A 27,884-nucleotide genomic window follows, 5' to 3' on the forward strand; every position below is an offset into this window, starting at 1 on the left:
TGCAGTGAAGCTTCCCTAAAGGTTAGTTTAACAACTCATGGTGCATTTATCTGCAACTTCAAGGCCTGAAATAGTTCAAACAACATTGAGCACTGCTGAGTGGTGTTCATGCTCGTGCTAACATGATTCGGATGAATGGAGTAAGATCAGGTCCAAACATACCATTCCCTCACAGTCAGCAATGGGAACTGGAGATTTTGTATCACACTGAGACACAGTAAGTTAAATCTGTTACAGAAAACCCTACAACCATGAGGTTTTGTTACAGTTACAGCTTTTCCAGCCCTCCCTGGGTAAGGCTTTTCTGTTTGTGTAGGTCTTATCTGCACGAGAGCCCTCAATTAACTGCCCTCGGTCGCTGGCACAGGCAGGTTGAAGCTACACTGATTGTTACCTACAATGGCCAGAGGAAGCTAACCGGCAATTTGAGGGCTTTCCAAACATTCAGGGTAGAAAAACCTTCACATATGGCTGTGTGCTCCGGTTCCTGTCAAACACGGAAACCCTCCAGGCAACCTCCGTGATTCTTCAGCCAAGCGCCCGCTTCAGCCATTCCTCCTCCACGGGCTCAAAACACCAGCCCGCATCCCTAACCCTCCCCTTCCAAGTAGTCCTTCCCACATCCACTCCACCTCTTAAAATCCTCAGCCCGGGGTTTAACCGCGGCTCGCTGGCATCAGCCGCACACGGCGTTCCCTGCCAGAGCCAGAGCCGGGATCCCACCTCCCCTTTCTCCTCTGCATGGCTCGCTAAGGGGGGCGGGGGGCGGCAGGGCCGGCAGCTGCTCCCGGGGGCCGGGGGGCCCACGGCCGACTCCTCGCCGGAGGCAGAAGATGGGACAGGGCCGGGGAGAGGCGCCCGCGGAGGAGGTAGGGCCGGGGGGGGGTTATGAAACGAGCCGGGGGATGCAGGGCTCGGTTTTACCGGCTTGCAGTGAGGGGGGAGGCTCAGGGGGTCGGCGTAGCCGGGTGGGGGCAGCGCCTCAGGGAGCGCGGCCTCCCCTTCGCCTCAGGGTGGGGGGGGGGGTGGCGGCGCGGCCTCCCCTCAGGGCCGCTTCCCTCATGGCGGGCGGCCCCCCGCACCCCTCAGGATGGCTTCCATCTCCTCAGGGCTGCTCCCTCAGCCCACCCCCTCCTCAAGGAGTCTCTCACGGAGCCGATAACCCGCTTCCAGCGGCCGCCATCCCCTCCCCTCCCCACCCCGCCGCCTCCCTCCCGCTCCTCTCCTCTCCTCTCCTCTCCTCTCCTCCCCGCTCCCCTCAGGGCTCTGATGACGTCTTCCCCAGGACCTCGCGCATGCGCGCTGGGCACGGCGCGGGGTGATGTAATACCACCCCCCCTCCCCTTTATCCCCTTTACATCCGGGCACCCCGCGTGCGCGCTCCCGCCTCCCCCCCCCTCTATTCCCCTGCAGCGCGCGCGCGCGCGCGGCGGCGGCGGCAGCGGCCTCCGTTGCGGGGAGGTGCCGCGAGGGGAGGGGAGGGAGGGGTGGGTGGTGAAACGGGGAGCGGCGCATGCGCAGAGCGGCGGGGGGGGAGGCGGCGCGCGTGCGCGGGAGCGGCGGGGGGCGGCTGGGCGCGGGCACGGGGCCGGGGCCGGGGCCGGGGGGGAGCCGAGCGGGAGGGGCCGGGGGCAGCGGGGCCGCCATGAGCGCTGCGCTCCCCCTGCGCACCCAGCCGCCCTCGGCCTGCGAGTGAAGCGAGGCGAGGCCGGGCCCCTTCCTCCCTCCTTCTCCTCCTCCTCCTCCTTTTTTCTCCGTCTCCTCCTCCTCCTCCTCCCCGCCGCGCACCTCGGGGAGCCGCCGGTGCCGTCCCCGCCGCGGCCCGGAGCGGGGTAAGTGGGGACCGGGGGGGGGGGGGGGCCCTGAGGGGGATCTGAGGGTGTGGGGGTCCCTGAGGGGCCGTGAGGAGGATGAGGAGGGGGGAGGAAGGCGAGCTGAGGCGGCAGCAGCTCCCCTCCGCCCCCTCCCTGCTCCAGAGTTCATTTACCACAGGCTATAAACAGCCTCCTCGCCCGAGCCGTGGGGCACGAGGAAAAAAAAAAACAAAACAAAAAAAAAAAACACCCCCTCAGCACCATAAGGTGTGTTATTTATTTATAAAGCACCCGCCCCACCGAGGTGCGGGGCACCCAGGGGGTGCTGGCCTTGCCCTCGCCCTGTGGGGTGGGAGAAGCTGGAGCGAGGCTTTGGGAACGGCGGCGGGGAGCAAAGGTTGGCGGGGAGCTGTGATCTGGCACGGCCCCGGCATGGAAAGCGGAGGTGAGAGGACGGTGTCCTCGGTGGAGAAGTTGCCCGGCGATTTGGGAGATAATTGGGGTCGGTGCTACGCCGCCAGAGCTCCCATCGGACCCTTCTGTTACGTTACCTTGTGGTGGCCACACAGCTCTGGGGCTGGCTGCAGGTTGGTCACTTCAAAGAGATGTCTGCCACATCTATCCTGGTATATATCTGTTTTCATCCCGTACAATTAAAACGTTTCAGGGTTGTGCCCCGCGTGTGGCAAAATTCTGTGGTTGCAAAACCAACCTGTGAGGAACTGCTTTGCCGTCGAGCTGTACCTTTTGTCAGGGGAGAAAGCGGTGGTGGCTCAGATGTCCCACATGGTAACCTTAGGGCTGTGCGTGCCACACCGAGGAATTTTTGATTTTCAATTCTTTCAAGCAGGAGGCAGTCTTAAAAGAGATGCTGAGAGCTGTAGGTTGGAGGCTCTCTTCCCCAGGGGTAGGTGACACGTTGTCCATGGGTTGCGGTGGGTAGCATCAAAATAAGTGGAGTCGCTTCATGAAGTCCTGGTTCTGACTCGGTAACGCTTTGCTGAGCCTGTACACGCGCTGCTTCGCTGCTTAGGTGGCTGGCGAAGGATTAGTGAAGCACCAGTGCAATTAAAGACGACCGCTGTTACTCAGGACCCTGTGCGAATTGCCAAATTAACAGGAATTGAGCAAGTTCTACCCACATTTCTTCTCTGACAGCTTTGCTTTGAATGCTATTCATGGGTTTTCTATGAATAAGATCAGAGACAGAGGGAAGGGGTGGGGAAAGCACGGGTCAGGGAAGTTTTACATTTTCCCTGTCTGAGCAAAGGAAAGGTATTGAGGAACAACTTTGGTAGGTACAGCAGCATTTCTCACGGGGGCAGGGAGAGCTGCTCCTAAAGCTTTCCCCTCCAGGCCCGTATTTCTGGGCCTACATCTTGTGTAGGGGACTGCTGTAAAAGTAAAAGCCTTGCTGATGCGTTGTGCCAGTTATTAATGTTTTCCTCAGCCATATTCATCTGATAAAACCTCCTGATAAACGTAGCTTGTACTGGAAAGAGCTGGTCTTTACCCTCGCTTTTTTCTGGTAGAGCCATGTTTTTCTAGGCCTAGCTCTGGTTAAAAAGGTTGAGTCCTTTGGTTGGTGGTTGTCTGGTAAATATTTCCCCTTGAGGTACAGCAGAAAACTATACCTGTTTTCCAAGTGCTTCGCTGCGTCTAGGTGAGCTCGAGATACTTTGTTGGAGCTGAGGAGCAGGGCTGGAAATGCCAAGGGACTGGTGAAGCTGGCAGGTCCAAACAAGCAGAACTCACTCGGTGCAATTTGAATTAAAGCAGCACACAAAAAAAGTCTTTTCTATAAAATTCGAGCTGGTTGCTTCTTATCTGGAGAGCAGCTTATACGGTGCCGTTGAGTCATTCTTGCTGAGAGGGCATTTTAAGAACTATCGTTAAAAAGCTTAGATATTTAACTTTGGCACAGTGTAATTTGCAAACTTATGTAACTGGTATGTTTTTGAATGCAGCTGTCAATAAGATCTCATTGCACTTTTCCCTTTTTAGTGGAACTGGGAATATAAAGCAGCTGCTTTCACGGGATGACCTACATATAAGTCATTTATCAACGGTATATTTCTTACTAAAATATTGACATAAATATTGGCTTCATTTTCACATGTTGAAGCCTATGCTAATGTCAAAATATCTTTACATAATTGCGAGTTATTTACAAATAAGCAAGTTTTGGAATGGGAAGTGCTGTAAAATAGCTCTTCAGTTTGTCTCTGCAGACCTCAACTCACTTTAAAGACTTTAATGATGTTTGAAGTCAAGACAATAGTGGCTTAGCAGAGCTGCACCTGAGCCATGCAACATTTCTTCATACTGTGGCACGTGGTTGTAATTGTTCTCCTCTCTTCTCTTAAACCATAGCTCACTTTTACTTTTTTTTTTTTTTTAAACGTTGGTGTATCTGTGTCATCTGTAGCTCCTTTTAAATGATGCAACCTATAGTCTCGTTTATCCTTTTTGAAAATTCAGCTGTTTCTGGATAGTGTTTTGCTGTTGAAATCTTAACCCATATCTTTAGCTTTAGTTTTCTGATCAATATTTCAGTTAAAAAATATTAGGATAATAATTAAACTTCTCTAAAACTTAAATAGAGTTAACTGTGATGCTCTTCATTGAAAGAATGACAAATTGCAAACTAAAGTTTACATCAAAAACAGGTAATGCCTGAAAAAAAAGTGTTTTTAAGATCCAGGGAACATACCTAAAATGTAGTTTTAGAGCCAGTGCCTAAAACAGTTGTTTCAGAAGGCTTCATGTATTTGAACCATGATGTAGCAGGGATCAGAGTGGTGATAACATTATCTCTTTGTGGCTTTTTTACATTGCTCTTCTTCCTATCTGTCTGCGAAGGAACAATTTTAGATTTATTATGTTTCTAGAGTAAATCATTTAAATCTTAAGGCTTGCGAGAACATCTAGTCCAAGGAAATTGTAATCAGGGCAGAAGAGAAAAAAGCGAGATGCCATACTGAGGGAACAGACTGATTCTTGTTCCTGGATCGAGGTAGTATCCAGCTGAGTGCTGTAGGTGTTGAGGCAGTGCTATAAGGGCTGCTTTTCTGAATTTCTACCTTCCAAACTGTGCTCCCTGTTAAACCACCTACGAAGTTAAAGATGTCTGTCAAGTTTCTTCTTTTTTGCATTTCTCTTTGTGTGTTTAAACTGAACAGGCCTTTGTTTTACTGGGTGCTCGTTTAATTTTTTTTGTTGTTGTTTTCACATACCAGTAAAATTAACTAATGGATATTTCAGCTTGCTGCTGGAGTCTCCAGAACAGCGTGTTTATAAATATATCAAACAGTTGCTCAGATTTTTTAACAGCTCGTCTAAAAAGGTGTTCGTATGTGACCAAACCAACAGAATAAACACTTCCTTCATCTATAAATAATACCAACAAAGTACGCTTCCACTGTTTAGAGTGTAAACTTTGGAGCAGCATACTAGCAGAAGAGCATCTCAGAGGGATGCAAAGGAAAAACAAAGCTGAGTAATCAGATTCCAGTGTTGAAATTCAGAGAAATGCTACAAGTTCACAGCTAGAGAAGAACATTATTCTCGTTATCGCTAACATCTTAGTTCTCAGTTCAGGTAAGAATATTTTAATTGATTAAAATATCTTCAAATAGTTTGTAAAGCCCAGAAACTCAAGCGTAATGTGCCTTGTGCTCTGGTAGCTGCGGTTTAAATAAAGCAAAGCACTTAAAGGTCCTTACGCGCATTGGCGATGTGCAGCTGAATTATGTGGGACTGCGCAGATGCATGATGTAACCCTCATACTTACATGCCTTGCTGGATTGTGACCCAGAGGATGAAATGTGCTTTCATGTTTGGGTCTCAGCTGTAACTTGAAGGATTTTCTGTAGCTATGCGTGCAATTCATTTTAACTGCTGTCTGTGCTTTGGGTCTGGAGTTTGAATGCCAATCTGTATTCTTCTTGGCCGCGGATCGTGGCTATTTGTGCACAACACTGCCGGTTTTAGATTAAGGAAATACCCTAAAATGCAGTAGCCATGAGAACTGTGTAATCTGTGCCTAAGCTGTTTGTGTTTGGGGATGATTATAAGGAATTCACCAGTTGTCTGTGAAGTTACGTAAACCCAATCTTTAGGAAGGGGTGCAGAAAGCAGGGAAATGTGGGCAGGTAAGCGGTTAAGTATTAGGCTGAAGGAACATTTCATGAAGAAAGAATCAGTTTCTATCAATAAATAATTTTCTGGTTCCCCTAATCAAATATCTTAAGTATTTGGACAGACCCTTCTTACAGACCTTGTATTCCTTCTGTCTGTAGGGAACCGTTCTGGGGCTGCGAAGTGAGGCCCTTTAAGCTCAGGAACTGCTGGTTTTCACACTGCTTAGACGTTGAAAAACAGGAGGATTGTACAGTGTCCTAGTTTGTTGACCAGGATATTTAGAGTTGCAACAAGCTCAGGTTTGGACTCAGAAGAGCATCACCTCACTGTCTTGGCCATCAAAGGCAACTCCATCAGCTCTGGCTGCGCTGCTGGTACCAGGGCTGAGCCTGGCAGTTGGTTGGACCCTCAGAGAAAGCCTTCTGTCCCAAAAATTAATAAGGACTACAACAGGGCTATTTTTTTCCCCTTAGATTCTTTCTTTCCTATTTTTAAATTGTCTTGATGGGGAAAAAAAATCTACTATTATTCCATCAGTCATTCTCTACCTTTTTTTTTTTTTTTTTAAAAAAAAAAAAATAGTATAAAAAAATAGTATAAAAAATAGTATAAAAAAATAGTATAAAAAATATAATAGTTTTTTTAAAAAAAAAAAAAAAAAAACAAGATAGGAATGCTGGGGATGTCAGGGCAACACAGCTTTGTAAATAAAAGCTCTTGGCGTGTACAAGTGAACAAACTCCAGCTTTTCCTAAGCTTTGAGGATTTGACTTCCAGGTCTTAATGTGCTTCTGGCATAGTTTTGATGTAATTTCCTTGCAAGCAAAGCCAGGTTACAGCTGTGTACTTCAGAACATTTCCTATTTTATTCCCATTTGATTCTCATGTGTAGTCAGCAGGTTTGATGTCCCACGTGCTGCTTTTCCTATATCCTCACCAGAATCGTGGTAACGTTACTGTGATGGGAACCGCAAATATTTTCTCGTAAAACGAAGAGTCTGGAAAACTACTTATGTATCTTACATTAAATAACTTCATAATAATGCTTGGCGAAGCAGGAGGTTTTGTGACCCTGATGGAAACATCTTCTAATCATCGGGTGTGAACAGCTTGAGACATAAAGACTGAAAATTTGGAAGGAGATGGGTGGTGATTCCACGTGTTTGATTGTCTTTGGGTTGTAGGGAGCAGCAATAGCACAGCAGCCTTTGTGGTGAGGGTGTCAGTTAAACACTGCAAGAGCATTCATCGCAGAAAGGTGGTGCGGTGCTGTAAGGGCTTGTCCTCAGCTACATCTCCATTGCCACAAGTGACAATTCTCAATTACGTTAACTATTCAAAATAAAAAATTGGCAGTTTCCTGAGTAGGAAACTGTTTCATCACAAGTGGGTGTGTGTGTAATTTTTTTTTTTTCTATATTTCAGGAATGGTTCAATTAATGCATTTGATGTTTGGTCTTTTTTTTAATTACTGTTTTCAAGCCTCACTTTGTTTTTGTAGTCTCAGCGAATAATCCCATCAGGACCTCTTTCCATGCAGCATATTTTTCCTCGTTTATTTTAACACTTCAGCTAAAACACTGTGGGGTGCTGGGAGGGGGAATCTGTAGTCGCTTGACTTTACTGCAGTGGCCTTTGAAGAACCTGAGCAGTCCTGGTCCTAATAAGCCATTCTGGGCTCGAGGTCTGTTACCAAGAATTTCATTTCCCTCTTTTGGGTAGCGGTGGCGAGGGCTGGACTCAAATTCTGCGTGGTTCTTCTGAGTGGGGTTAGCTGAAGTTGATAAAAAGCAAATGCCGTCGTGTTTTGTTTTTCTTTCTGAGTCAGAAATAGCAGTGAAATAGTGCAGTTCTTCCACTAAAGAAAACATTCCTCGATGAATCTTCAGAATATCTTTCTGTAAATGGCAAATAGTGTTTGGTTGGTAATACTAGCAGGGAACAAAGCTGCTGAGACTTCAAGCTGTGAATGAGAGGTCGGAAGAATGAAGTTTTAAAGAACAGTTTTATTTAGCTGTTGCTTGAAGCATTTGATACGTTCAGGTCTGTTCAGTTCTTGGACTTTCTGAGGCTTATTTGTACTCCAGAATTGGATATTACGGCCACTGTGTCTAGGAAGGGGGTAATAGTACGGTGCTAGTGGCAATACTCTGGTATTGGAAATAGGGGAAAAATTATAGTTCAACTTCATGACAGTATAGCTCCAATTTTCTTATTTTTACTTGCTTGCCTTGCTCTTTGAGAGATCTTGAATTTTACTGCATCTTGTTTATTGAAACAAAATGAAGCAAGGGCTTTCTTTCTCCCAACTTCTGCCTGCAAAGACTGCAGCTTCCTTGGATCTCACAGTTCCTTTCTACAGTGCTTTCCTCAATGGGGCTTTGAATTTTGGCTGGAGCCTGCAGGAGTTTGTGTGCTCTTAACAAAGCGTTTGTTTAATCTCGGTGTCTAAAATGGGTGTCTTTTGTTTATCTTCCAACACATTTTAAATAAGAAATCTTTGGAAAATGTTGTATAACCAAAAAGGGGCTGCAGCTAAACACCAGCGGGGGGATGTTTTCTGATTATTAATTTTTTCAAGCAAGGACCTTGGGGTTTTCATTCTGTTCCTACTGCTCAGGCAGCAGTGTATGATGGTGCAGAGCTAGCTCATTGATTTTCAGAGATTTTTTTTTCATAGTGATTGGGCTGCTTGTACTTTGATACTGCTGCCGAGTGCTTTTTTCTTAGACTCTCCCACCTCTACTTTGAAGTACAAATGTTCAGAAATAATCAAGAAATTTCTTGGGGCCAAGAAATATTATTTATTTTTTCTGAGGATGCAAGTCTTGTTAGGATCTTGATGAGTGACTGGTACTTGTGGATGCAAGTTGTATCTCCTCTCAGAATCAATTTAGTGATTTTGCTATTCCCCACAGTGGTCCTAGTGCTTCTGGGAAGAAGTTATTTTCTTCAGAAACTGACCACAGAGCAAAAGAACTCCATAAAGAAATGTTGAAGCTGCATCACCCTCTTTCTAAATCTCTGCAGGAACAATTTGTTAGACGACTTATCTTTTTCCATGTTCGGGACTTTCTTTTTTGGAAAATCAGATTACAAACATCTTTCAAGAAAGTTTGGATCTCCGCCAGCACACATGCATGTTGAGAAGAACAGCTCCTCGTTTAACCTTGGAACAGGTTTGGTTGTCTGGAGAAAAGGCAGATAACAGCAGAAAAAGGTGAAAGGAGGCAGGGTGCTAGCTTAGGAATGGTCTCTTTCCATGTTCCAGGAGACTTTTGGAGGCTTTACCAATCCTCTCCATAGTCCTACCGTCACCCCCCAACACAAGCAACAAATGCATCAATGTAGGAAAACAAGTGGGATAAAATATTTTGCTATTTAATGTGAGGAGACATTCAGAAAGGCTGTCAGCCCCTAGCATGAACGGCAGATTTTAACCCAAAGGGGAGTTATCTTTAAATAAATAAAAGCTCAGTGAAATGGTTTATTAAAAAGTAGCCCAAATTCTTCATTTTATTTCTTGTCCTACTTCTTTTCTGGAGACAATTCACAGGTCTCTTTATTGGCCATCTATTCCTGCATTTGAAAGTAGACATTCAGAAACATCAGCTCTAATTTTCAGTACTTTATTGATGTTGTTGAGCTGCGAATGCCAGGACTCCGTCATATAGCCTCTGATAGTTTTGAAATAGTTTCGTTGGCAAGAAGCTTTTTCATGACTTCATTCAGCCCATGACTGTGGTGTAATTACGTCTCCTCGTCCGCGTGTTCTGTTTTATTTTAGTCATTCTTCTGATCCCCGGGATGATCTCTGACATGTTATTTGTTAATGTTAATTGATTTGGGGCTTCCAGTATGGAAGATTTTCATTCAGCAGGAGCTAACTTGAGAAATTTTTTTCTGTGCCTGCACAATTATATCCTGACTGGTTACTGCATCCAAGGCAGGGGGGCAAAGTGCCACAGATCAGGTTGGAGCTGAAGGCTTTGGGTGCCCCTTTTCTATTCACCAAATTATACATACTGCTGCTGACTTCTTCTGTGTCCTCTAGTTCAAGTAAAGCTTGTAATCTCGCTTTATGCGTGCTCATTACAGCATACAGGGCGTAATGTCACTCGGAGAATTGTTCCAGGAAACTGTAGGATGGGGACACTTCTCAGCTTAGGTTGGACAAATAGCTACGGCTGCAGTGTGCCTCCTATAAGCAGCTTATCCTAGTGGAAGGAGTACAATTCGAGCATTGTTTTAAAAGGATTATTAAATTATATATTGTTAAAGTACAAGCTGCAGGTGGGGGGTGGTGGCTTTTCGTGGACAAAATGCTCGGTTCATAGTCTGAGATCTTTGGAAAAATCCATAAGGTTTTTGCAGGGGTGTATGGATTTTCATTGATTGTCCTTTGTGAACGATTTAAGATGTTTGAACCTTCAAGCAAATGAAAAAGCATACGTAGAATTTATTTTCTTGTGTACCAGGAGTTAATACAGTTGCACTGACTGGATAGTGTAATTTGAGGGACAAATAAAGGGGCAAAGGGATTTCATGCATTCCACTGGTGTATCTGCGGTTGTCCGTGGTTGTCCATGGTCTGGTATACTAATTACCCTCCTTTTCTTTGCCACTCAGTTCTCCAATTGCATCTATTTTCAAGGGCTTTAGCTACTGACTCTTTGGCATGCTCCATTCATTATTTCGGTTTTGTTTCTAATGCTGCAGTCCTTTGAATTTTGGCACCCTTGTGTTTTATCCCAGATCTTGTTACTTGTGTTGATTTTTCTAGGCCTGTACAGTACTCTCGCTTTTCTGTCTGCAAACTGCGAGTTGAGTTTTTCGTGCACTTGCTGTAGAGGTTCTCCTTCAGTTTGACCTCTATGGAGTCAGCATTCCTCAAGTCATGCTTCAGATGCACTCATAGATGCATCCCTGGGTATTCATATTTATGCACAGGGTCCAGTCTCACTTCTTTTAATTAAGAAATTATTTAATAAAATAAAAATCAGAAGCCTCTAATTATTCTTGGGAGCCAAAACCCAGGAACTTTGACTGCAGGAAGCTCTTGCTTTCAGGAGTAACTAATGGAAGGCATAGACACTGAGATGGTGAACCAAAAGTCAGCCTTGGTTAAAACTGTAGGTTGTTTGGCCAATTGCTGTGACAGTTGCAGTGCCTGATGGTGTTTTAGTTACCCTTCTGAAGAAAATCTTGCACCTCCAATGTTCCTACAGGGCACTGCTGCTGTCGTGCTGTTCAGAATCATCCTCCTCTAAGAAAAAAGCAACAGGAGGTTTACGTTTTGCCAATAGATGCACCGGTAAGCATCCAGATAAAAGTACATTTTCTCAGACTTTAGCTTTAGTAGGGACAGGAATGCTATCTGTCTCCGTTGGTCGTTCATACATTGCTCAAGCATCCTGAAAGTGAAGGCATCCAGGTTTGGTATCCCAGTGCCAGAGATGACCAGATGGCTGCAGGTGACTAAAGAACTGTGGAAGAGGGGTGAGCCAAGCCGTGCGTGGAGTCTGGGTGCGTTCAGACTCTTCTGGGCCTGACTTCCCTCTCGTTAGTGGTGTTACTTAACGAAATCCTGCTGTAACGTGGTTGCTTGCAGTGCTGTAGGTCAGCCTGATTTGCATGCGTGGTTATATATGCTGAACTAAAGGTGTCATTCAGGCTTAAGCAGCATAGTGCTCGCAGCTCCTCGTGAAAGAATGTATGAGGTACTGGTGAGTTAGGTAGGCACTGATGTGTGAAAGGTGTCTATAGATAGGGACTCGAGAGCAGGTTTAAGATTTTTTTTTTTTTTAGTAGGGAGGCAGCACAGCTTTATGTCAGTCAGTGTGTTTTTTCTGCTCCTTTAAAACTCAAAAAAAAAAAAAAAAGGTAACTTTAAGACTGCATAAGGGGGAAGTAGCAGGCAGGCTGCGTTTCCTAAGAATTCACAAACTGGTCATTACTAAACCCACTTTTCTGAACATGAACTGAAATTCTGGAAGACTCGAAGGCTTGGCACGTTCATCCTACCTGCTAGTAAGCTATGCTTTCCCTTCAGATACAAGGATTTTGAGAACCTGGCCTTGCATGCCTCCAGGTGTAGAGTGGTACGGTGGAAGTATGACTAGCTAGAGCATTGCGAGGAAGGTAACCATGGTCTGTTGCTGCAGTTTCCAGAAGGTGAATACTTCATGCCATGGGCTCTGAATAATTTCCTAAGTAAAAGGTATGTGTGACCACATTGTGGTTATCCTGCTCTCTGGTTGTATTCACATCTCTGGTGGGTAGCTCACACCCTCGAAGAATCATGTGTCAACATCTCACCTCCAAGGCTTAATTTAGAAGAATAGCAACAGCTTTCGTTTTGCCTCCTGGGAAGGGATAAGGCAGCTTGATTTTAAATGGAGAGCAGATTCCTTGATTCTTTTTTTAATTGTGGTTTAGGTGACAAACTGCTGAGGGGGATGAACAGCTTCCAGAGCACAACTCTGAGTATTGGGAACCTACTAATGTGAGAGACTTGAAGCAAAACTGCTTTTTCTGCTTCAAATTTGGCAGTGCTTGTGGTTGGTTTAACTATATCTTCTTCTTAATGCTTTTGGTTGGTTGTTTTTTAAACAGAGTATTAAAAAATGCAAAATACTTTGCAAAATGTGGCATTTGCCAGGGCACTTTCTGCTTTATGAGCTCTAAATTCAGGTTAGACAATTGAATTCTGCTTTGTGATCTCTTCAACAATAAAAAAATGCTGTACGTTAGTTCAAACTCCCCTGCTGACGAAGGGGCGAATAAGAAGTCCATTCCGTGAAATAATTCCCCGTTTGATCTATGGCAGCGTTCTGTAATTATTTTGATCACTCTGACTTCATTAGAGCTGTATGTCAAGATAAAAACATCTAAGTCGTATTTTTTCCTAGCAACTGCAGTAACGTGAACCTCATGCATGTGCTTAGGATACGAGAGCGGCGTGCGCTGTGTTTTGCTGCCTAGTTCCACTTTGCACGGGCATCGTCATTTCGTGCTCCCTTGAGAAGAGCCAGAACCGAAGAGCAGGGGCTGGCGTGAGAGGAAGCAGAGGTGTGCTGCTGCTGACATCTCTCCCCATGCAGCTGAAATATGCGTGGCTTTTGTTTTTGTTAGCAAAGCATGTGAGCAAAAGCGTATAACCAGCGCGTGTGCCTCGCATTTGGATCCCTGTCGTGGTGAGATCAAATATAAACACTCCTTGCCTGTTTATTTTAACACGTACAGATGTTTCAAAAAGGGTGATAGTGGCTTGGAGGAGACATGCTGGAAGGCTTTATTGCGTACACGGTTTTGTTGCTAGCTGGGGTTGTGCTGGAGTAACATGCGAGCAAAAAGTGATGTTATCACTTAGTGAGCTGATCTAACATATTCCACATAGATGGTAAAACCTCCTAAAATCCCTAGTAAACCAACTTCTTTCCTAGTACAGCAACTTAGCTAGGGCCTCGGGTAAAATCTTATTTTGAGATTCATCTCGGTTGCTTTTTGTCTGCCGTCTTCCAATAGAAAAGCTTGTGTTATTCCCTTACGTTGTATTGTATAACAGTGATTTGCACATTCTTTGGTGCCTGCTGAATTTGCAAGTATGTAAAATGTGCGACCTATTTTGTGTGATTCTTTTTTTTTTTTTTTTTTTTAATAATGAATGCTCAAATAAACTGATGTGGATTAGAAGGGTGGGTTGGATGGGTAGGGTGTGAGAGCCATGAGGATAAACCAGTCAGTTTGCAAATGTAATTCTTCATTTCTTAAGCATGAATATTTGCTGCATCACATCCCAGTGATCTGAGGTGGAGGAGGATTGGGCGTGCAATATATTGGGCTGGCTTGAAAAAAAGAAAGCAGCATGAATTTACAACGTGTGTGATTTTTATTTCTAAACAGGTTTCTTTAAACTTGTCAGGGGTAGTTGTCTTTCGCTGAAGCATGAATACATTAAGGTTTTAAGTAAATGTGCAGCACAGACATCTGAGAAGCTTGCTGTGTAATTTAACTGAAAATCTAAGGATGAGCTTTCACAAGATGGCTGAGCCATGCTAATGGCTTGCTGCTGCCTAAAGGGACAGCTGCTCTGTTCCTTCTGTGTCTTGCTCCTAGTTATCCAGTCTTGTCACTTTTTTTTATGCAGGCTCTGGCATTCATCTGGACTCTCCAGATCACTTTACCTGTTTAATAAACAAACAAATCTCCTCTCCCAAAGGAAAACCTAATCATTTTCCTTTTGTTTACCCATCACCAGCATAAAAACAGAACATGAGCAGTACTTCGTGGCCAGGCAGTAGGGGTCTAGGAAATGTCACTGGCCTGGAAACATTGAACTCTTTCCTTGGCCCAGTAATTGCAGGGAACATTACCCATTCAGATGTGTGCCAATCTCATTTTATATCAAACTCCTTTTATATATACTGATACCAGAGACTTTTATCAAAACAATGATAGTGGAATAAAGTTCTTTAAGTATAATAGTTGGAAATACTTTAAAAAAATAAGACACATGAAAAGTACAAAAGCTAGTAGCAATGTCCTTGTTTAAATGAGATGAAAGTGATGCAAATTTGAATTGAGAGAAAATTAGGCTTTGTATTTGTCATTTTAGCATTACTTGCACTTTCTGTTACTTAATAGCTTTCATTAGCGTATTTACTATTTATGTTCAGTAATAACTTAATCCTTTTTTTCTTTCGTTTCAGAACTGAAGGAAAGTCATCATGGGAGCATTTTTAGACAAGCCAAAGATGGAGAAGCATAATGCCCAAGGGCAAGGGAATGGGCTTCGTTACGGTCTGAGTAGTATGCAAGGCTGGCGAGTTGAAATGGAGGATGCACATACAGCTGTGATTGGTTTGCCAAATGGACTTGATGGATGGTCATTTTTTGCTGTATATGACGGGCACGCTGGATCCCAGGTTGCCAAGTACTGCTGTGAGCATTTATTAGATCACATCACAAGCAACCAGGATTTTAAAGGGCCAGATGGGCCCCCATCTGTGGAAAGTGTAAAGAGCGGCATCAGAACAGGTTTTCTGCAAATTGATGAACACATGAGAGTCATCTCCGAGAAGAAACATGGCGCAGACAGAAGTGGGTCAACAGCTGTGGGTGTCATGATTTCTCCCCAACACACATACTTCATCAACTGTGGAGACTCGAGAGGTTTACTTTGTAGAAACAGGAAGGTTCACTTCTTCACACAGGATCACAAACCGAGTAATCCACTGGAGAAAGAGCGTATACAGAACGCAGGTGGCTCTGTAATGATTCAGCGCGTGAATGGTTCCCTCGCTGTTTCAAGGGCACTTGGAGACTTTGATTACAAATGTGTCCATGGGAAAGGTCCTACCGAACAGCTAGTCTCACCCGAGCCTGAAGTTTATGAAATTGAGAGATCAGAAGAAGATGATCAATTCATCATACTGGCTTGCGATGGTATCTGGGATGTTATGGGAAATGAAGAGCTGTGTGACTTTGTAAGATCCAGACTTGAAGTCACTGATGACCTTGAGAAAGTTTGCAATGAGATAGTTGACACCTGCTTGTACAAGGTAGCAAGACATGAGAGGAAAAGTTTGTGTTTCCACTATTAGATGTTTATGAATGAGTTAAGAATAATAAGTTTTGATTTCAGTTGATAAGTATGTTCTATGTTAACATGACCTTGAAACTAATTAAATTACCTTGATTCCCATAAAAATGGTGATAGAGAGAAAACAAACATGCAACAGTAACAGTAGGGGCATCTTTGATGAAGAGTTGAAAATCATGTACAGATATGTTGTGATACCTGGGCAACTAGAAGCTAATGGGAGCATATGGGCAAGCCAAGGACAATAACTGTCCTTTTCTATTTCACAACATACCTTACAAAACCTTAACTCTTTCATCAGACTGGAAGATATTCTTCCTGCTTTTTCCTTCCTCTCGTAACTTTACTGCTGTAATTACATCAAGATAAATGCAGAATGATTGAACCCTGACTTTTGCTACAATTTAAAGTTTTCTCTCGACTATATGAAGATCTGACTTCCCAAGTCAGCTTTTGTTCTGGTTTAATTGCTGTACTTCTTATTCAGTGTTGTGTCATACAGCTGTGAAGCTAACGCAGAACAAGATAGGACTGTTTTGTTTAACAAATCTATGCAATTTTGTGTACAATGACTTCCACCTTGTGTAGGATGGTGCAGTTAAGAGATTTGAAATATTTGGTTTCATGGCTTATTACTTAATTTTCCAAAGGCACGCTGTAAGTCATAATGCAAAATGCCCAACGTTTTTGATACTAAAGAGGCAAGAGAGCATCTCAGCTCTTGCCACGTGGCTACAAAGGTCATTGTTTCCCATTTGGAAAAAAGGAATCACTTTCCAACACTTTGGAAGATTAATAATGCATGTAGTTTTGTTTACAACTTTGTCTGGTAGCCTTAAAAACAAGGGAGTGAACACTGGCTCATGGATGCTGTAACCTTTGCAGTAGCCAGTTCTCAGCACCTCCTCATACACCCATATATACTTTTTAAAACATTTCTGCTTGTTCTTGATCTTATTTGCATTTAATTTGCATTAACTGCTGAGCGTATAGATGCGTGTTTGTAGACAAGAGCTCAGGGATACGGAAAGCAAACTAAACGGTTACTTTTGATAAGCAGAAGGTGTCTGTATTCTAATATACTTGAGTATTAGAGTTGCATTTAATTTTTAAACATTTCCATTTCAAAGAATGATTTCGTAAACGCCAGAGCCCTTTCCAGCTGGTCTTTTAATAGATCCTCTAACCTGTAATCCGTCTTTTTAGAAATGGGGAAAAAAAATAAAAAAATCAATAGCAGTGGTTTTGATTTGTTTTTGGAACAACTGTCTGAATTCAATTTATTATGTACTGTTTTTAAGCAGTACAGGTTTTGTTTACTGATTTTAATATTTCAACTGTTTTCTCAGAATGATCAGATGGTAGTTAAAACAAGAGGGAACACAGCTTTGTAATTGAACATCACTTATTAATAACATCATTTTTTAAAAGACAACGGGCTGTCTAATTGGCTCCAGATAGTCGTCAGACCATAAAAGTGGAAAAAAACAAAAATAACTTAAAAGGTAGTTTTTACTGAACAAACTACAAAAAGTAGATTTCTGGAATTCTGGAAGGAAAAAAAAATTAGGTTAATGATGATGATAATCTGTGGGAGCAAAAGTTGTATTCTAGAACCATGATTGGTGAATTCTTGTGTGTAAAATGCTTTGATGTGGATTTAGTCTGGTATGTATGCATTCTCAAATCGTTTTTTCTTTTCCACCAGGGAAGTCGAGACAACATGAGTGTGATATTGATCTGTTTTCCGAATGCACCAAAGGTATCACCAGAGGCGGTGAAAAGAGAGGCAGAGTTGGACAAGTACCTGGAAAGCAGAGTAGAAGGTGGATCATTTAAAAAAAAATAAGTAACTTTGTTTTTAAACAGACCCCCTGACCCCCTTCCCTTTCCAACAACTAATTGTATACAGGCTTTTTAATAGACTTTCAAGTGCCATTGGCCATCTAGTGTACATCTCTGAAAAAGGCACTCTTACAGTGCTGCTGCGTGTCCTGACAAAATTCTGCTATGAAAGTGCAGCAGACTGTAGCTCTGAAAATTGGTCAGGATGGCAGAGAGGATTCATTTGTACTCAGTGTTCTTCGTGAGTCCATTGACAGCACTAACTTCAGCCCAGTCAGTCCCTCTGCCTGTTACATGGAGTTAAATAAAATAGTCAGAATATCTTGTACAGTATCTACAAAGGTGGTAATTTGAGTGCCACTTTTCTGTGTAGATCTGTCTGCAAATTAGCCAGAAAAATATTTTATTACACAATTGTGGTAGGGTTACATCTTAATTACTGTCATCTTAAAGGCATCTGGTAACATGTATACTTACTTGAAAGTATGTCAGAAATTTGTTAAAGCTAATCTTTAAGCATTCCTGATGAGCACAATCTGGGAGCACATCTTTGATAATAACTTCAAAATTTTGTCTAAATACGTATTTCTGGAGTTCTTAAACTTTTAGCTGAAACTGCAAATCTTAGGTGTTTTGGCTCACCTAACTAAAAATGGCATTTTAAAATCGGTTTCATTTAAGAGATTTCTCGTTAAAACTGGATTTACAGTGCCTTTTGATATTTAAAGATGATCACAGCTTGGATTTTGTTTCTGAAACGTAAGACACAACCGTATGCATTGTTTGCATAGGTTAAGTCTATTTTTGAAGTGGACTCCTAGACCTATATGTTACCAGTCTAGTTGTGTACATATACTGCAAGAATCCTTAACAGCACATGTGGCACGAAACACAGTACTTAGCAACATGGTATCAGTGATTAGTACGCCACAGGAATATATTGTGCACTTTTTTCCTCCTTAACTTGTGTGAAGGTAACGCAAAGTATAACTTCAGAAGTTTCACAGATGACTTGTTTATGTGGGAATTCTGGGTTCAGACAAATTAACGTGTGGTTTAAAGCACTTGCTACCTTGTAGGTGCTCCTTCAGGAAGTACTGCTTTTTTTGAGGGCCTTGTTCCTGAATTTTGGCAAACTACAGCTGTTATGCCCCCGAATAAATGTCCACACAGAACGTTTCTGTGTTTTATATAACTTCTCCCTAACAGAAGAAGTTGGTGCACTACAGTGTGAATCTTTTTGACAGCGTAGCAGGGAGTATCCACACGTACGGTAGCACTGCATGAGTTGAGTGTCAGATGGCTTTCTCCATTTCAGAGCAGTGAACAGCAGACATCTGAAGAGCTCACTATATAGACCCACTCACAGAACTGGTGAAGAGCAAGTATGCTGTAAATTCACACGTTAATTTATAGCATGCTAACTCTCCCAGTTACCTTACCTCATTACCTTCATACCTTAGCTATTTTGTCTTACTTCAGACAAACCCATGACATGGAGTATGAAGATAGCTTCAAGTTTAGGCTGCATTTCAGCTGACCCCATTGTACTCTTCAGAATATTAACAGTGGGGAAAGTTAACGCCTTTGTACAGACTCCTCAGTAAATGAAGAACCTAACACTGGAACTGCATGTGATTATGGTACATACAATGAAATTGGTTGCCAATTCTTTCCATTTATACAAATACAACATTTCAGGAATGAGTGAAGTGTCATACTTGAATAGAGGCAGAAGGATTCTGTATGTAGTTATAAAGCACTTTAATACTAATTTAATGATGTGTTATCTGAACTACTTGAGGAAATGCATTGTACTTCCCCTCAAGGGTCTTTACTTCTTTTTAGAGTTGTCCTCAATCTTTTGTCTATTGTTGCACAAAGATATTTAAATTAATGAACGTGTAGTAAACACTACTCAACCCCACAGTGATTTATATCAGCTGTAGGCAGAACTTGTCATTTTAGCTCTTACACGTGAGGGAAGTTGAGAGGCTGAAATAAAGCAGAACTTCAAGTATAGGTGTTGATTAATTTTGTTATGTTTGACTTGATAATACTTGTGCAATTATATTGTTTCTTGGCGGAAATGGATTATGTAGAATTGGCTAGTAAGGTGAGACTGTTACAGCCTCTGAAGTTTTCAACACTACAGTAAATATTCTTCCTCTTAACATAAGCACTGCCACACTTAAAGCATCTTGACTTTAAAAGCCTAACCTGTAGCTGAAGGATCTAGGAAATATAAAGACTACTTCTAGAATTCCCTTACTAATTTGTAATATCAAAGTTCAAATTCATTAAAGCAGAAACCTGGTGAAAAATGCATATAATGTGTTCTGCACTTTGGTACTCAGTGTAGTCCTAACAGGTAATGAGATTTGATGCTTACTAATGTGCATTTTTCCTGGTTGTGCTTTTATTCCCTTGGCCTAGAACATATATTTATGCTGTGAAGAAGTAGTGCAAGTTATAAGACTGAACAGGGCTTATTGCTGATGGGCCTCTTGAACAAGAGGGTGTTGTAACTAGATGATCTTTGAGGTGCATTCCAGCCCAAACCATTCTTAGAATAAGGAGAGTTGATTCCGTTTTTAAAAAAATAAGAGAGCTTCCTACTCACTGTGTCACCTTGGACTCTCCTTTTATCAATTCTTGATGTGTTTGTGGTCCAGATTCATAGCTGCAACAGATGATAATGGAAGAAGAAGCAAGTGTGGAGAAGCATCGTTGTGCCATTACTTGCAATAAATCAGTGTTGCTCCTAAAATGTCATGTAAACTTCCTGGTAGCTTACATCCTAATTAGTCATTCCAAAATGAATTGCTATTATTTGCACTAATATGTGAGTTATTGACGTGTTGACTCTAAAAAGACACTTGTCTAAGGTTCTTTTTCTGTTCTAAGTTCACTACATATAAGCATACAGTAATAGATAGTCCTTGCAATATTTATATCTATGTAGAGATAAATAATTTTCAGTTAGCTGTTACGTGTGCCCTCCCATATTTACACAACATTGAAACTTTGGCTTTTTCTTAAACTTTGTGTGGAATTCTAATTCAGAATATGAAGTAAGCAGATATGTTTAAAATCCTTTATTTTAGGGTTGTAAGTACATTTTTCCAGTACATGATGCCATGGAAATGTGTAGAAGGTTTAAAAGTAAATTGAAGAGGGAGGGGGGCTTGGAAGATGTACTGAAAGAAGGTATTCCAATAAATTAAACACAGCTAGCAGACCGACTCCATTTGTTGTGTCATCAGTGTTCATTCAGTCTGTATCTTTAGTTTTCTCAAAATATAAATGTATTCATTTAGTGGAGACTGTATGTTAAATGTACTGCAGTTACAGGTTGTGAAACTGTGTAGTATAGGTAAAATATAAATTCCTTATTTTTGTACAGCAGAACTCTAGCTCTAGCACAATGTAGAATATACTAGATGTTCAAAATTGCACAATAAAGGAACTTGGCAAACCAAATCTGAGATCTTGCTTCTTATTCAGATTTATGAGTGTTAGATTATTTGCTAAATGTTAGATGGTAAAATGAATTTTGGCCTTAGATTTTTGAGGGAACTGCAAGTTTTTAAGGTACCGATGGTGTGTGGTGTCAAACATTTTAAATGTAGGTTTTGAATTGACCAGGGTAAAGCTTTATGTTGCAGTCTGACACTGTTTGAAGACTAGACAGTGTTTTCAGTGTACATTGCAAATAATTTACACAGCCTGACTGCAAATAGACCTGATTGGTTTTGTAAATACACGTAGCCATGAAAAACAATTGCATGCACAAAAATATCACTTTTTTTTTTTTTTTTTTTTAACTAAGAAGGACTGGATATGTGCTCGTTTTAAAAGCTTCAATGTGCCATACCTCACTAATCTATAAAATGCAAACTTGGTATGCTATCTGGAATTACTCTTTAGGGTAAAAGCTAAATGCTAAATTGTTTATTTCAAAATGGTACTGATGAATTCCAACTACTTTTCAAGTTGTGTAAATACTTTACGAAGTGAAGAATAGTGTGTGTGTATATACGCATGTGTATATATGCACAGACATGCTCCTTGTATGTGGGCTGCAGTATTCTCTTGAAGATCAACAGTGCCAAGTCTTAATTCCTCTCATTTCTGAGCTCATGGTTACAGAAGAACTGATGAGATGCATTTTTTAAAAAGTTACGTGTTTAAATTTCATAAAATCTTTCCAGGAGTGGTACAGTGAAATCTCTTGAGAGTTCAGTAAGCACACAATTTTATTTGCTTTAAAAACAAACAAACAAAAAAACAGGTCTCAATAAAATTATATAACTAATTCCCTAACAAATGTGACTGTGGCTGCAGTAAAATGTCTCTTCAGCCAGAAGTTGGAGTGGATCAGCTTTAAATAACTGCCCAATAGTCACACATTCCCCAAACTGAGTGAATGATGGAGCTGTCTCTTAACTCTGATGTCCCTGGCTTTTAATTTTTACTTAATAGTTCCTAATATTTGCATGTTGCGGTAATGTGGTAAGGTACAAATGCTGGCTTATACGCATCCAGTCACAGGAGTTATTTTTCATGTGTATAAACTTTTGTTTCTTGAAAGTACTGTGCTTTGTATGATGGCAATAATCTTTTACCTTCTATTGCAGTGATAAAGCTGACGTTAAGATTTGCCTCATGCCCATTGCATTTTGTTGGGAAGATAAAATAATGATACAGTAGGAAAGCCACGAAAGAATTTGTTGCCACTTGTATTATGTAGCTGTGTACTTCTAAAACCATTATGCATGTTAACAGTTAGCAGGATATTTTGTGTCAAAACCATCGCAGGTTCTTTTTCTGACTGAACCAAAGTTAACGTGTACCGTGTTGAGTCTGGTCTGTCATTGATTTCTTATATTAACAGACGTTAAGCTGCCTTTTTATAAAACTGAGTGTTTCAATCTTTGTAAGTTAAATTTGGACTGCACTTACAAAAAAAGTACTTCTGATTCCCAGAGATCATAAAGAAGCAGGGTGAAGGAGTACCAGACTTAGTCCATGTGATGCGTACGTTAGCAACTGAGAGCATCCCAAACCTCCCGCCAGGGGGTGAATTGGCAAGCAAGTGAGTTCACATCAATGTAAATGTGTTGTTTTTTATTTTATTTTATTTTATTTAAAGTTGAACTTAAGGCCACTCTTAAAAGCGGGGGGAGGGAAGAAAAGATACAGTACAAAAGATGATCTGTTCTCCAATTCTGATTTTGAATTGCTCTGAATGAGAAGGGACAGTACAAAACAGAGTTAACTTGTTGATCACTACCAAAATTAAAAGCCAAAATGTAGTTTGGGGAAGGTTGTTTTTTTAAGGGTGGCCTGAGTGTCTCTTTTTTGTAATTAACTGGGTTATCTGGGTGGGAGGTTGTGTCTGAAGATGAAAAAATAATGCACTGATTGTAGTAGCTACTTGGAGATGTGGTTCTGCACTTCAGGAAGGTGTGCATATGATGTTTTGCTTGGCAGTCTTTCTTGTCTGCAGCTAAAGCACTATTGTCAATGCTTGAAAGTTTGCTTATGCATCTCTCTGCTTGTGACAAATATGAAAACTCTACAGAAGTCTATCAAAGTTAAGTAGAATGTTATATTTAAAACTTTAAATAGAGGCTGGGTTTGTCCTTGCGTTCAGGGCTGGTGCTGTGTCGCATAAATAGATGTGCAGCACTTAAGGGAGGGATGTACTTAGCTCTTTTGCACACCAAGTGCCTTTTGGTTCTAAAGATTATTCATGAACCTGTACTGTGCAGATTGAGCACATGTGCTGTGAACAGTCTATTTTTAATGCCTCAGAGTGTAATTTTATATTATTGCACCAAAACATGGTCTGTGGGCACATAAGTGAGTAAATGATGACTGAGTTGTAAGGATGATTTCTACAAAATTGTTCTTATATGAACCAGTAAAAGAGATTGATGTTTATATATAATAGTAGCATCTATTTAGGATGTGTTGCAGTCATCTTGAAGTATCGACGAGTCAGTTATTCATGAAAGATGGCACACAAATTGTTTATCTTGAGCTCCTTTGGCTAGCTCTAGCATCATGGTTGCGGGGAAGTGCGGAGGTCACTGAAGCAATTGACTTCTGTGTGATTATGTGCTTTAGTGATGCCAGCTTGAATAGAGATTGACAAAAGTATGGGTTTAATTGAATGTTAGCATAACTCAAAGCAGTAATGACAATTTGGAAGGAAAACAATGCTTTTCAAAAACCTGGCTTTATTTAGGATCAAAGATACCTGTTGCTGAAAGATGAGAACAGCTTTGCAGTTCATACACGCGATGTACTTTGTGTATAATTGCTTGTTTTATTGCTTTAAATTCAACCTCTTCTTCCGTGCTGTATATTCATTCACTAGATTCACTGTGATGTTTATACTGCTGCCTGATAGTTCTTGACTTTTCATCATTGCAGGATGATATAAAGCCTGTCATCTGCTTTTTTCTTCTAAAACACTCCTTTGTGATTCCTCTGCATGTATTCATGAGCAGTTAAGAAGTGTTTTTGAGGTTTGTTTTCTATCACAGTTGTAGTTTGCTGCTTTGTCATACTTGGTTCTGCAGATAGGCTATCTGAAGAAAATTGCTTTTGAAGTCCTGTCTGTGGCTCTTCCCTTTTGCTCTCTTCTTTCTTCCCGGTTCCCCCTCCAAAATTTATTCCTTATGTGCTGGGCAAGGCACAGGCTTCCTCTTCCTTCAGCCTCCCTTATTTTTTTCTGTATCAGTTTTCAAGAAAACATCTTGAAACCCTCTGGAGGCATCATAATATCTGAAGGTGCTACTGCAGTATTCATTGGGCACACAAACGCCGTGGCATTCAACTTCTATCACGTACTCAGATGCCCGCTTCCAAAGCCTCAGACACATGCCACCAAGCAGCACTGCGGCCTCATCTGAATGTCTGTGCTCTTCTCGTTCTGAATGCAGAGTGCTATCCAGCCTTGTTTTTCATAAGGGTTTAAAGGATTATCTTAGCTATGTTTAGTGACACTTAGCAGTAACTTGCAGTAAACTTGGTTCTGGGAATTTGAAACCTTTAAAAGTTTGCATTTGAAATTGCAGTTTTGCTTGGAGACTTTGACTTAAAAAGACAGAGCCTTAAAATCTTGTCGTTTCTTGAATTTCTTGTTCCCTCTAGACGGAGTGTGATTGAAGCTGTTTATAACAGACTGAACCCCTACAGGAACGATGATACTGTAAGTATCTTTTCCCCTGCATTTTTTCCTCTCACCCCAGTAATTTCAGCTGCTTTTTGTTGCTTTATTTATTTTAAGTTTGCCATTTCTTGGTTAGAAGACCCCTTCCCCAAAAAAATGATAACCTTCTTGTGGTCTTTCTCTTCGGGGTTTGTTTTAGGGTTGTTTTCTGATGCCTTCTGCTGATGGTAATCTCAGAACTCCAGCCTCATTGACGTGCTGGTTTTCTGGCATATTGTGATTTGAACCCTGTCTGGATTTATAACTCTCAGTTCTAAGGATATATGCATTTTCCAAATGCTGTGGGAAGCAATCTCTAAATAAGACTTATAGTGAGCATATGGTTTAGGTTCTTGTATGTCAGTGATCAGGTAGGAACCTATGTCAGGATGATGGAGGGAACAACTCTAAAATATAAACAGTGGTCTCAGTTGCATTTAGATTATTGGGAATAGCGTTCAGTCACTGAAGGTGCTCTACTTCATAAAGTAGTATTTACTTCATGATTTACATTTCAGTAAAAATTCCTTATGTGCTTAGATGTGACATAAAGTGAAATGCCTCCAAACACGAAGCTGTACATTGGCTTTACAGCCGAGTGCTTCTGTTTGGCCATTGTCACGGTAACTTTAGCATAACAGTTCCTTAATACTGGCTGAAGGAAGATGCTTTATATTCAAAATACATCCTGTAGTAAGTTACTGCTCTATGAATGTACAGTAAACTTTGTTTTGTGATGATGTTGTCAAGTCGGATTCAGAAATTTGCATAGTGAATAGCTGGCATGCAGCTCCTGCATTTTTACTCACTGCTGCTTTTATTCTTCATCCTTGCAATTGGAACAAACATAGCCATTTTAGTCTTTCGTATAATGGTTCTCCTTTGCTACTTCTGGTCTTGAAGGAAAATCTGGAGGTGGTACTCTTGCAAAGAGTAATTTTAGTGATCTTGGCTTTTTTTTACTACACCTCCATGCCAACTGTTCTTTTGGGTTTGTAATGAATTCTGTGTGCAAGTTTGAATGAAGGGTGCAGAAAGTTAATGCTAAAAAATCGTCATATGTGGCATTGCTAGAGACTTAATTAGCCTCTTTCCTTTGAAAGGAATCAGTAAGGCAGTGCCTCCAAAGAAGAGTAACATTTCTACCTCCTGCAGTCTCACTAACGACAGGGAAGTGTAGTTATGGAAGCACCAGCAGAGGCTGTTGTTAAAGCCCATCATGTCTCTTAGTTATTAGGGGAAGGTAGCATGTCATGCTGGAGCAACCAAAGATTGCTGTACATAGCAGCTACGTAGCAGCTTGCTCTGCTGCCTGTGCTGCTGACTTAACTTCTGCTTCAGCTACTGAGCTGTGGTCACACTTTGTAGCTGTGGTGTTAACGTACGTACCCGACGTGAAATGAGGCTGTTAGATTGTTCTGTATTCAGCTTTATATAACCGAGAGAACAGGAAATGGACACAAAGGTAAATGGAATAAAAATCACTAGGACTTAACTATTTGATCTGTACTAGGGTTTTTTTTTTTTTAACTGATAGCAGGAATCAGTAAAACAGTTTTCAGTGTGATTTCATTTTTCAGCTATATAAGATCCACTGTGGTCTTTGGGCCTACATAGGCCAAATTTTAGGGATACTCAGATATTGGATGCATGGATGTAATGCCATACAGTTACGACTTAGAGTATGACATGTCTCTGTTTTAAGTTCTGTGTTAGGGAATTTTTATGTGATTTCTTCTTACAGTTTTATTACAATTGAAAGTCAGGGTTTCCTGCAGTTACCAAAACTACACTTCTCTATTTAACCTTAAATTATAAGTGGTAAAATTCATCTGAATTAAAATAAGGTGTCAGTTGATGACTGTCTTCTGATGCAGTGAGGAAGGACTGAATTCATAAAAGATGGTAATGGTAATAAGAAAATATATGGGGCACATCCTGATCTTTTGACACACCTGTATAAGTGTATTCCATTTGGGTTACTTCAAACTACTCTGGGAGTGCTTTTGAATATTGTTCCTGGGATGTTGTTATGACAATTGGTAAGCATCTTAGAAAACATGTGGTCAGATTTTGAAACATCTTTGTACCTTAGTGCTTCATTAATTAAATGTATGGTTTCTGTAGATGTTTGTGAATGTTATTTCTGCTGTTTCTGAAAGGGGAGAGAAAACAAGCTCCTAAAATGATTTAAGTTTTTTTTTCCCTTTTCAGTCTGGATTATCCAGAAACTGCTGTAACTATGGGCACTCCAGACTTTAAAGGGTTCCTTCTTTTTTCTTTAAGGATTCTGCCTCAACTGATGATATGTGGTAAAACTGCTCATCTAGCTGTGGAGTTCATGTTTCATCCTTCAAATGAAAGTGCAGCCCAACCTCAGTGACCCTTCTTAACATCCATCCTCAATATTAATTAAAGAAGGGAATATGATGTGTTGGTGAGAGTGACTACAGCAGAAAACTACAGCAGTACGACATCTAGCCCAGGAACTGATCTTTTTTGTAAAACAGACTTCTGTAAACGTGATTTCAAACCATAATTCATGTTGTAAATCAGACTCCAGCAATTTATGTTGTATGATTTTGTTTTTGTAAAGTGCAATTGTCTTTGTACAAAATGCTCATATTTAATTATGAATTGCTTTAAATCACTATAAAGGTTAGAAGAAATGTTTGGCTTGTGTGATGCAACAATATATATATCCCTTTAAATTCATGTTGTGGTTTTGGATTGCAAGGAGCAGCAGCCTAGCCAGCTAGGTGCTCAAGAGGTGCACAAAACTGTAAAGACAACTTCTTGTTTTATACGAAAGCTGAACTCATGGGCAACTTGCCAGGAATCAGTGTGTGAATTTGCTCGGCAAAGGACGAACAGCGAAGAGTAGTGCACTTTCTTCAACAAACGTATCTCGTTTTCTTGGAGGCACTCCTGCTCTCACATTGAGTTAAAGGGAGTTCCGATTTTGACTTCAGTGGGAGTTGAATCATGCCCTATTAATAGTATCATGTTCATATGCGTATGAACCTTGGGATTAGAATGCCTTGATTCTTTGCACCTCTTTTTTCATTAACCCTTACCTGAAACTACTAATCACTGAGCACGAACAGGCAGCTTTCTACATTCAGTAGGAGTCTGCAGCATTTTTACAATACTGATTGGCTGGGTCTGCTGCTGTTCCAAGTAAAATACTCTGAATTCCATTTTATCAATAAAGCTTGGTTTAACAAACAAGAAATTTATCCATAAATGTGTA

The 27,884-nt window shown here is 41.3% G+C and overlaps 1 protein-coding gene across 4 annotated transcripts; it reads left to right on the top strand.

Annotated features, from left to right (window-relative positions):
- The first annotated feature begins 787 nt into the window (after positions 1 to 787).
- Positions 788 to 27,866, top strand: PPM1A (protein phosphatase, Mg2+/Mn2+ dependent 1A). Of its 4 annotated transcripts, none has more exons than XM_032189476.1 (6): positions 788 to 869; positions 14,669 to 15,520; positions 17,270 to 17,387; positions 22,396 to 22,504; positions 24,574 to 24,631; positions 26,918 to 27,866. In XM_032189476.1, exons 2-6 carry the CDS (start codon positions 14,687 to 14,689, stop codon positions 26,945 to 26,947), a joined length of 1,149 nt encoding a protein of 382 aa, XP_032045367.1. In that variant the 5' UTR covers positions 788 to 869; positions 14,669 to 14,686; the 3' UTR covers positions 26,948 to 27,866. The 4 variants fall into 4 exon arrangements, with proteins under 4 accessions (XP_032045367.1, XP_032045370.1, XP_032045368.1 ...); XM_032189477.1 differs by lacking the exon at positions 788 to 869 and adding an exon at positions 1,624 to 1,832; XM_032189478.1 differs by lacking the exon at positions 788 to 869 and adding an exon at positions 12,085 to 12,177.
- The last annotated feature ends 18 nt before the right edge of the window (positions 27,867 to 27,884 follow it).

This window comes from Aythya fuligula, chromosome 5 (genome assembly GCF_009819795.1).
Source record: "Aythya fuligula isolate bAytFul2 chromosome 5, bAytFul2.pri, whole genome shotgun sequence".
Classification (NCBI taxonomy): domain Eukaryota; kingdom Metazoa; phylum Chordata; class Aves; order Anseriformes; family Anatidae; genus Aythya; species Aythya fuligula.

Bases quoted from the DNA above. Each gene is read 5' to 3' on its own strand.
- PPM1A (XM_032189476.1), top strand. From the start codon at position 14,687: ATGGGAGCATTTTTAGACAAGCCAAAGATGGAGAAGCATAATGCCCAA. The intron at 15,521-17,269 runs GTAGCAAGACAT...CTTTTCCACCAG, and splicing joins TTGACACCTGCTTGTACAAG to GGAAGTCGAGACAACATGAG. The intron at 24,632-26,917 runs GTAAGTATCTTT...TTTTTCTTTAAG, and splicing joins CCTACAGGAACGATGATACT to GATTCTGCCTCAACTGATGA.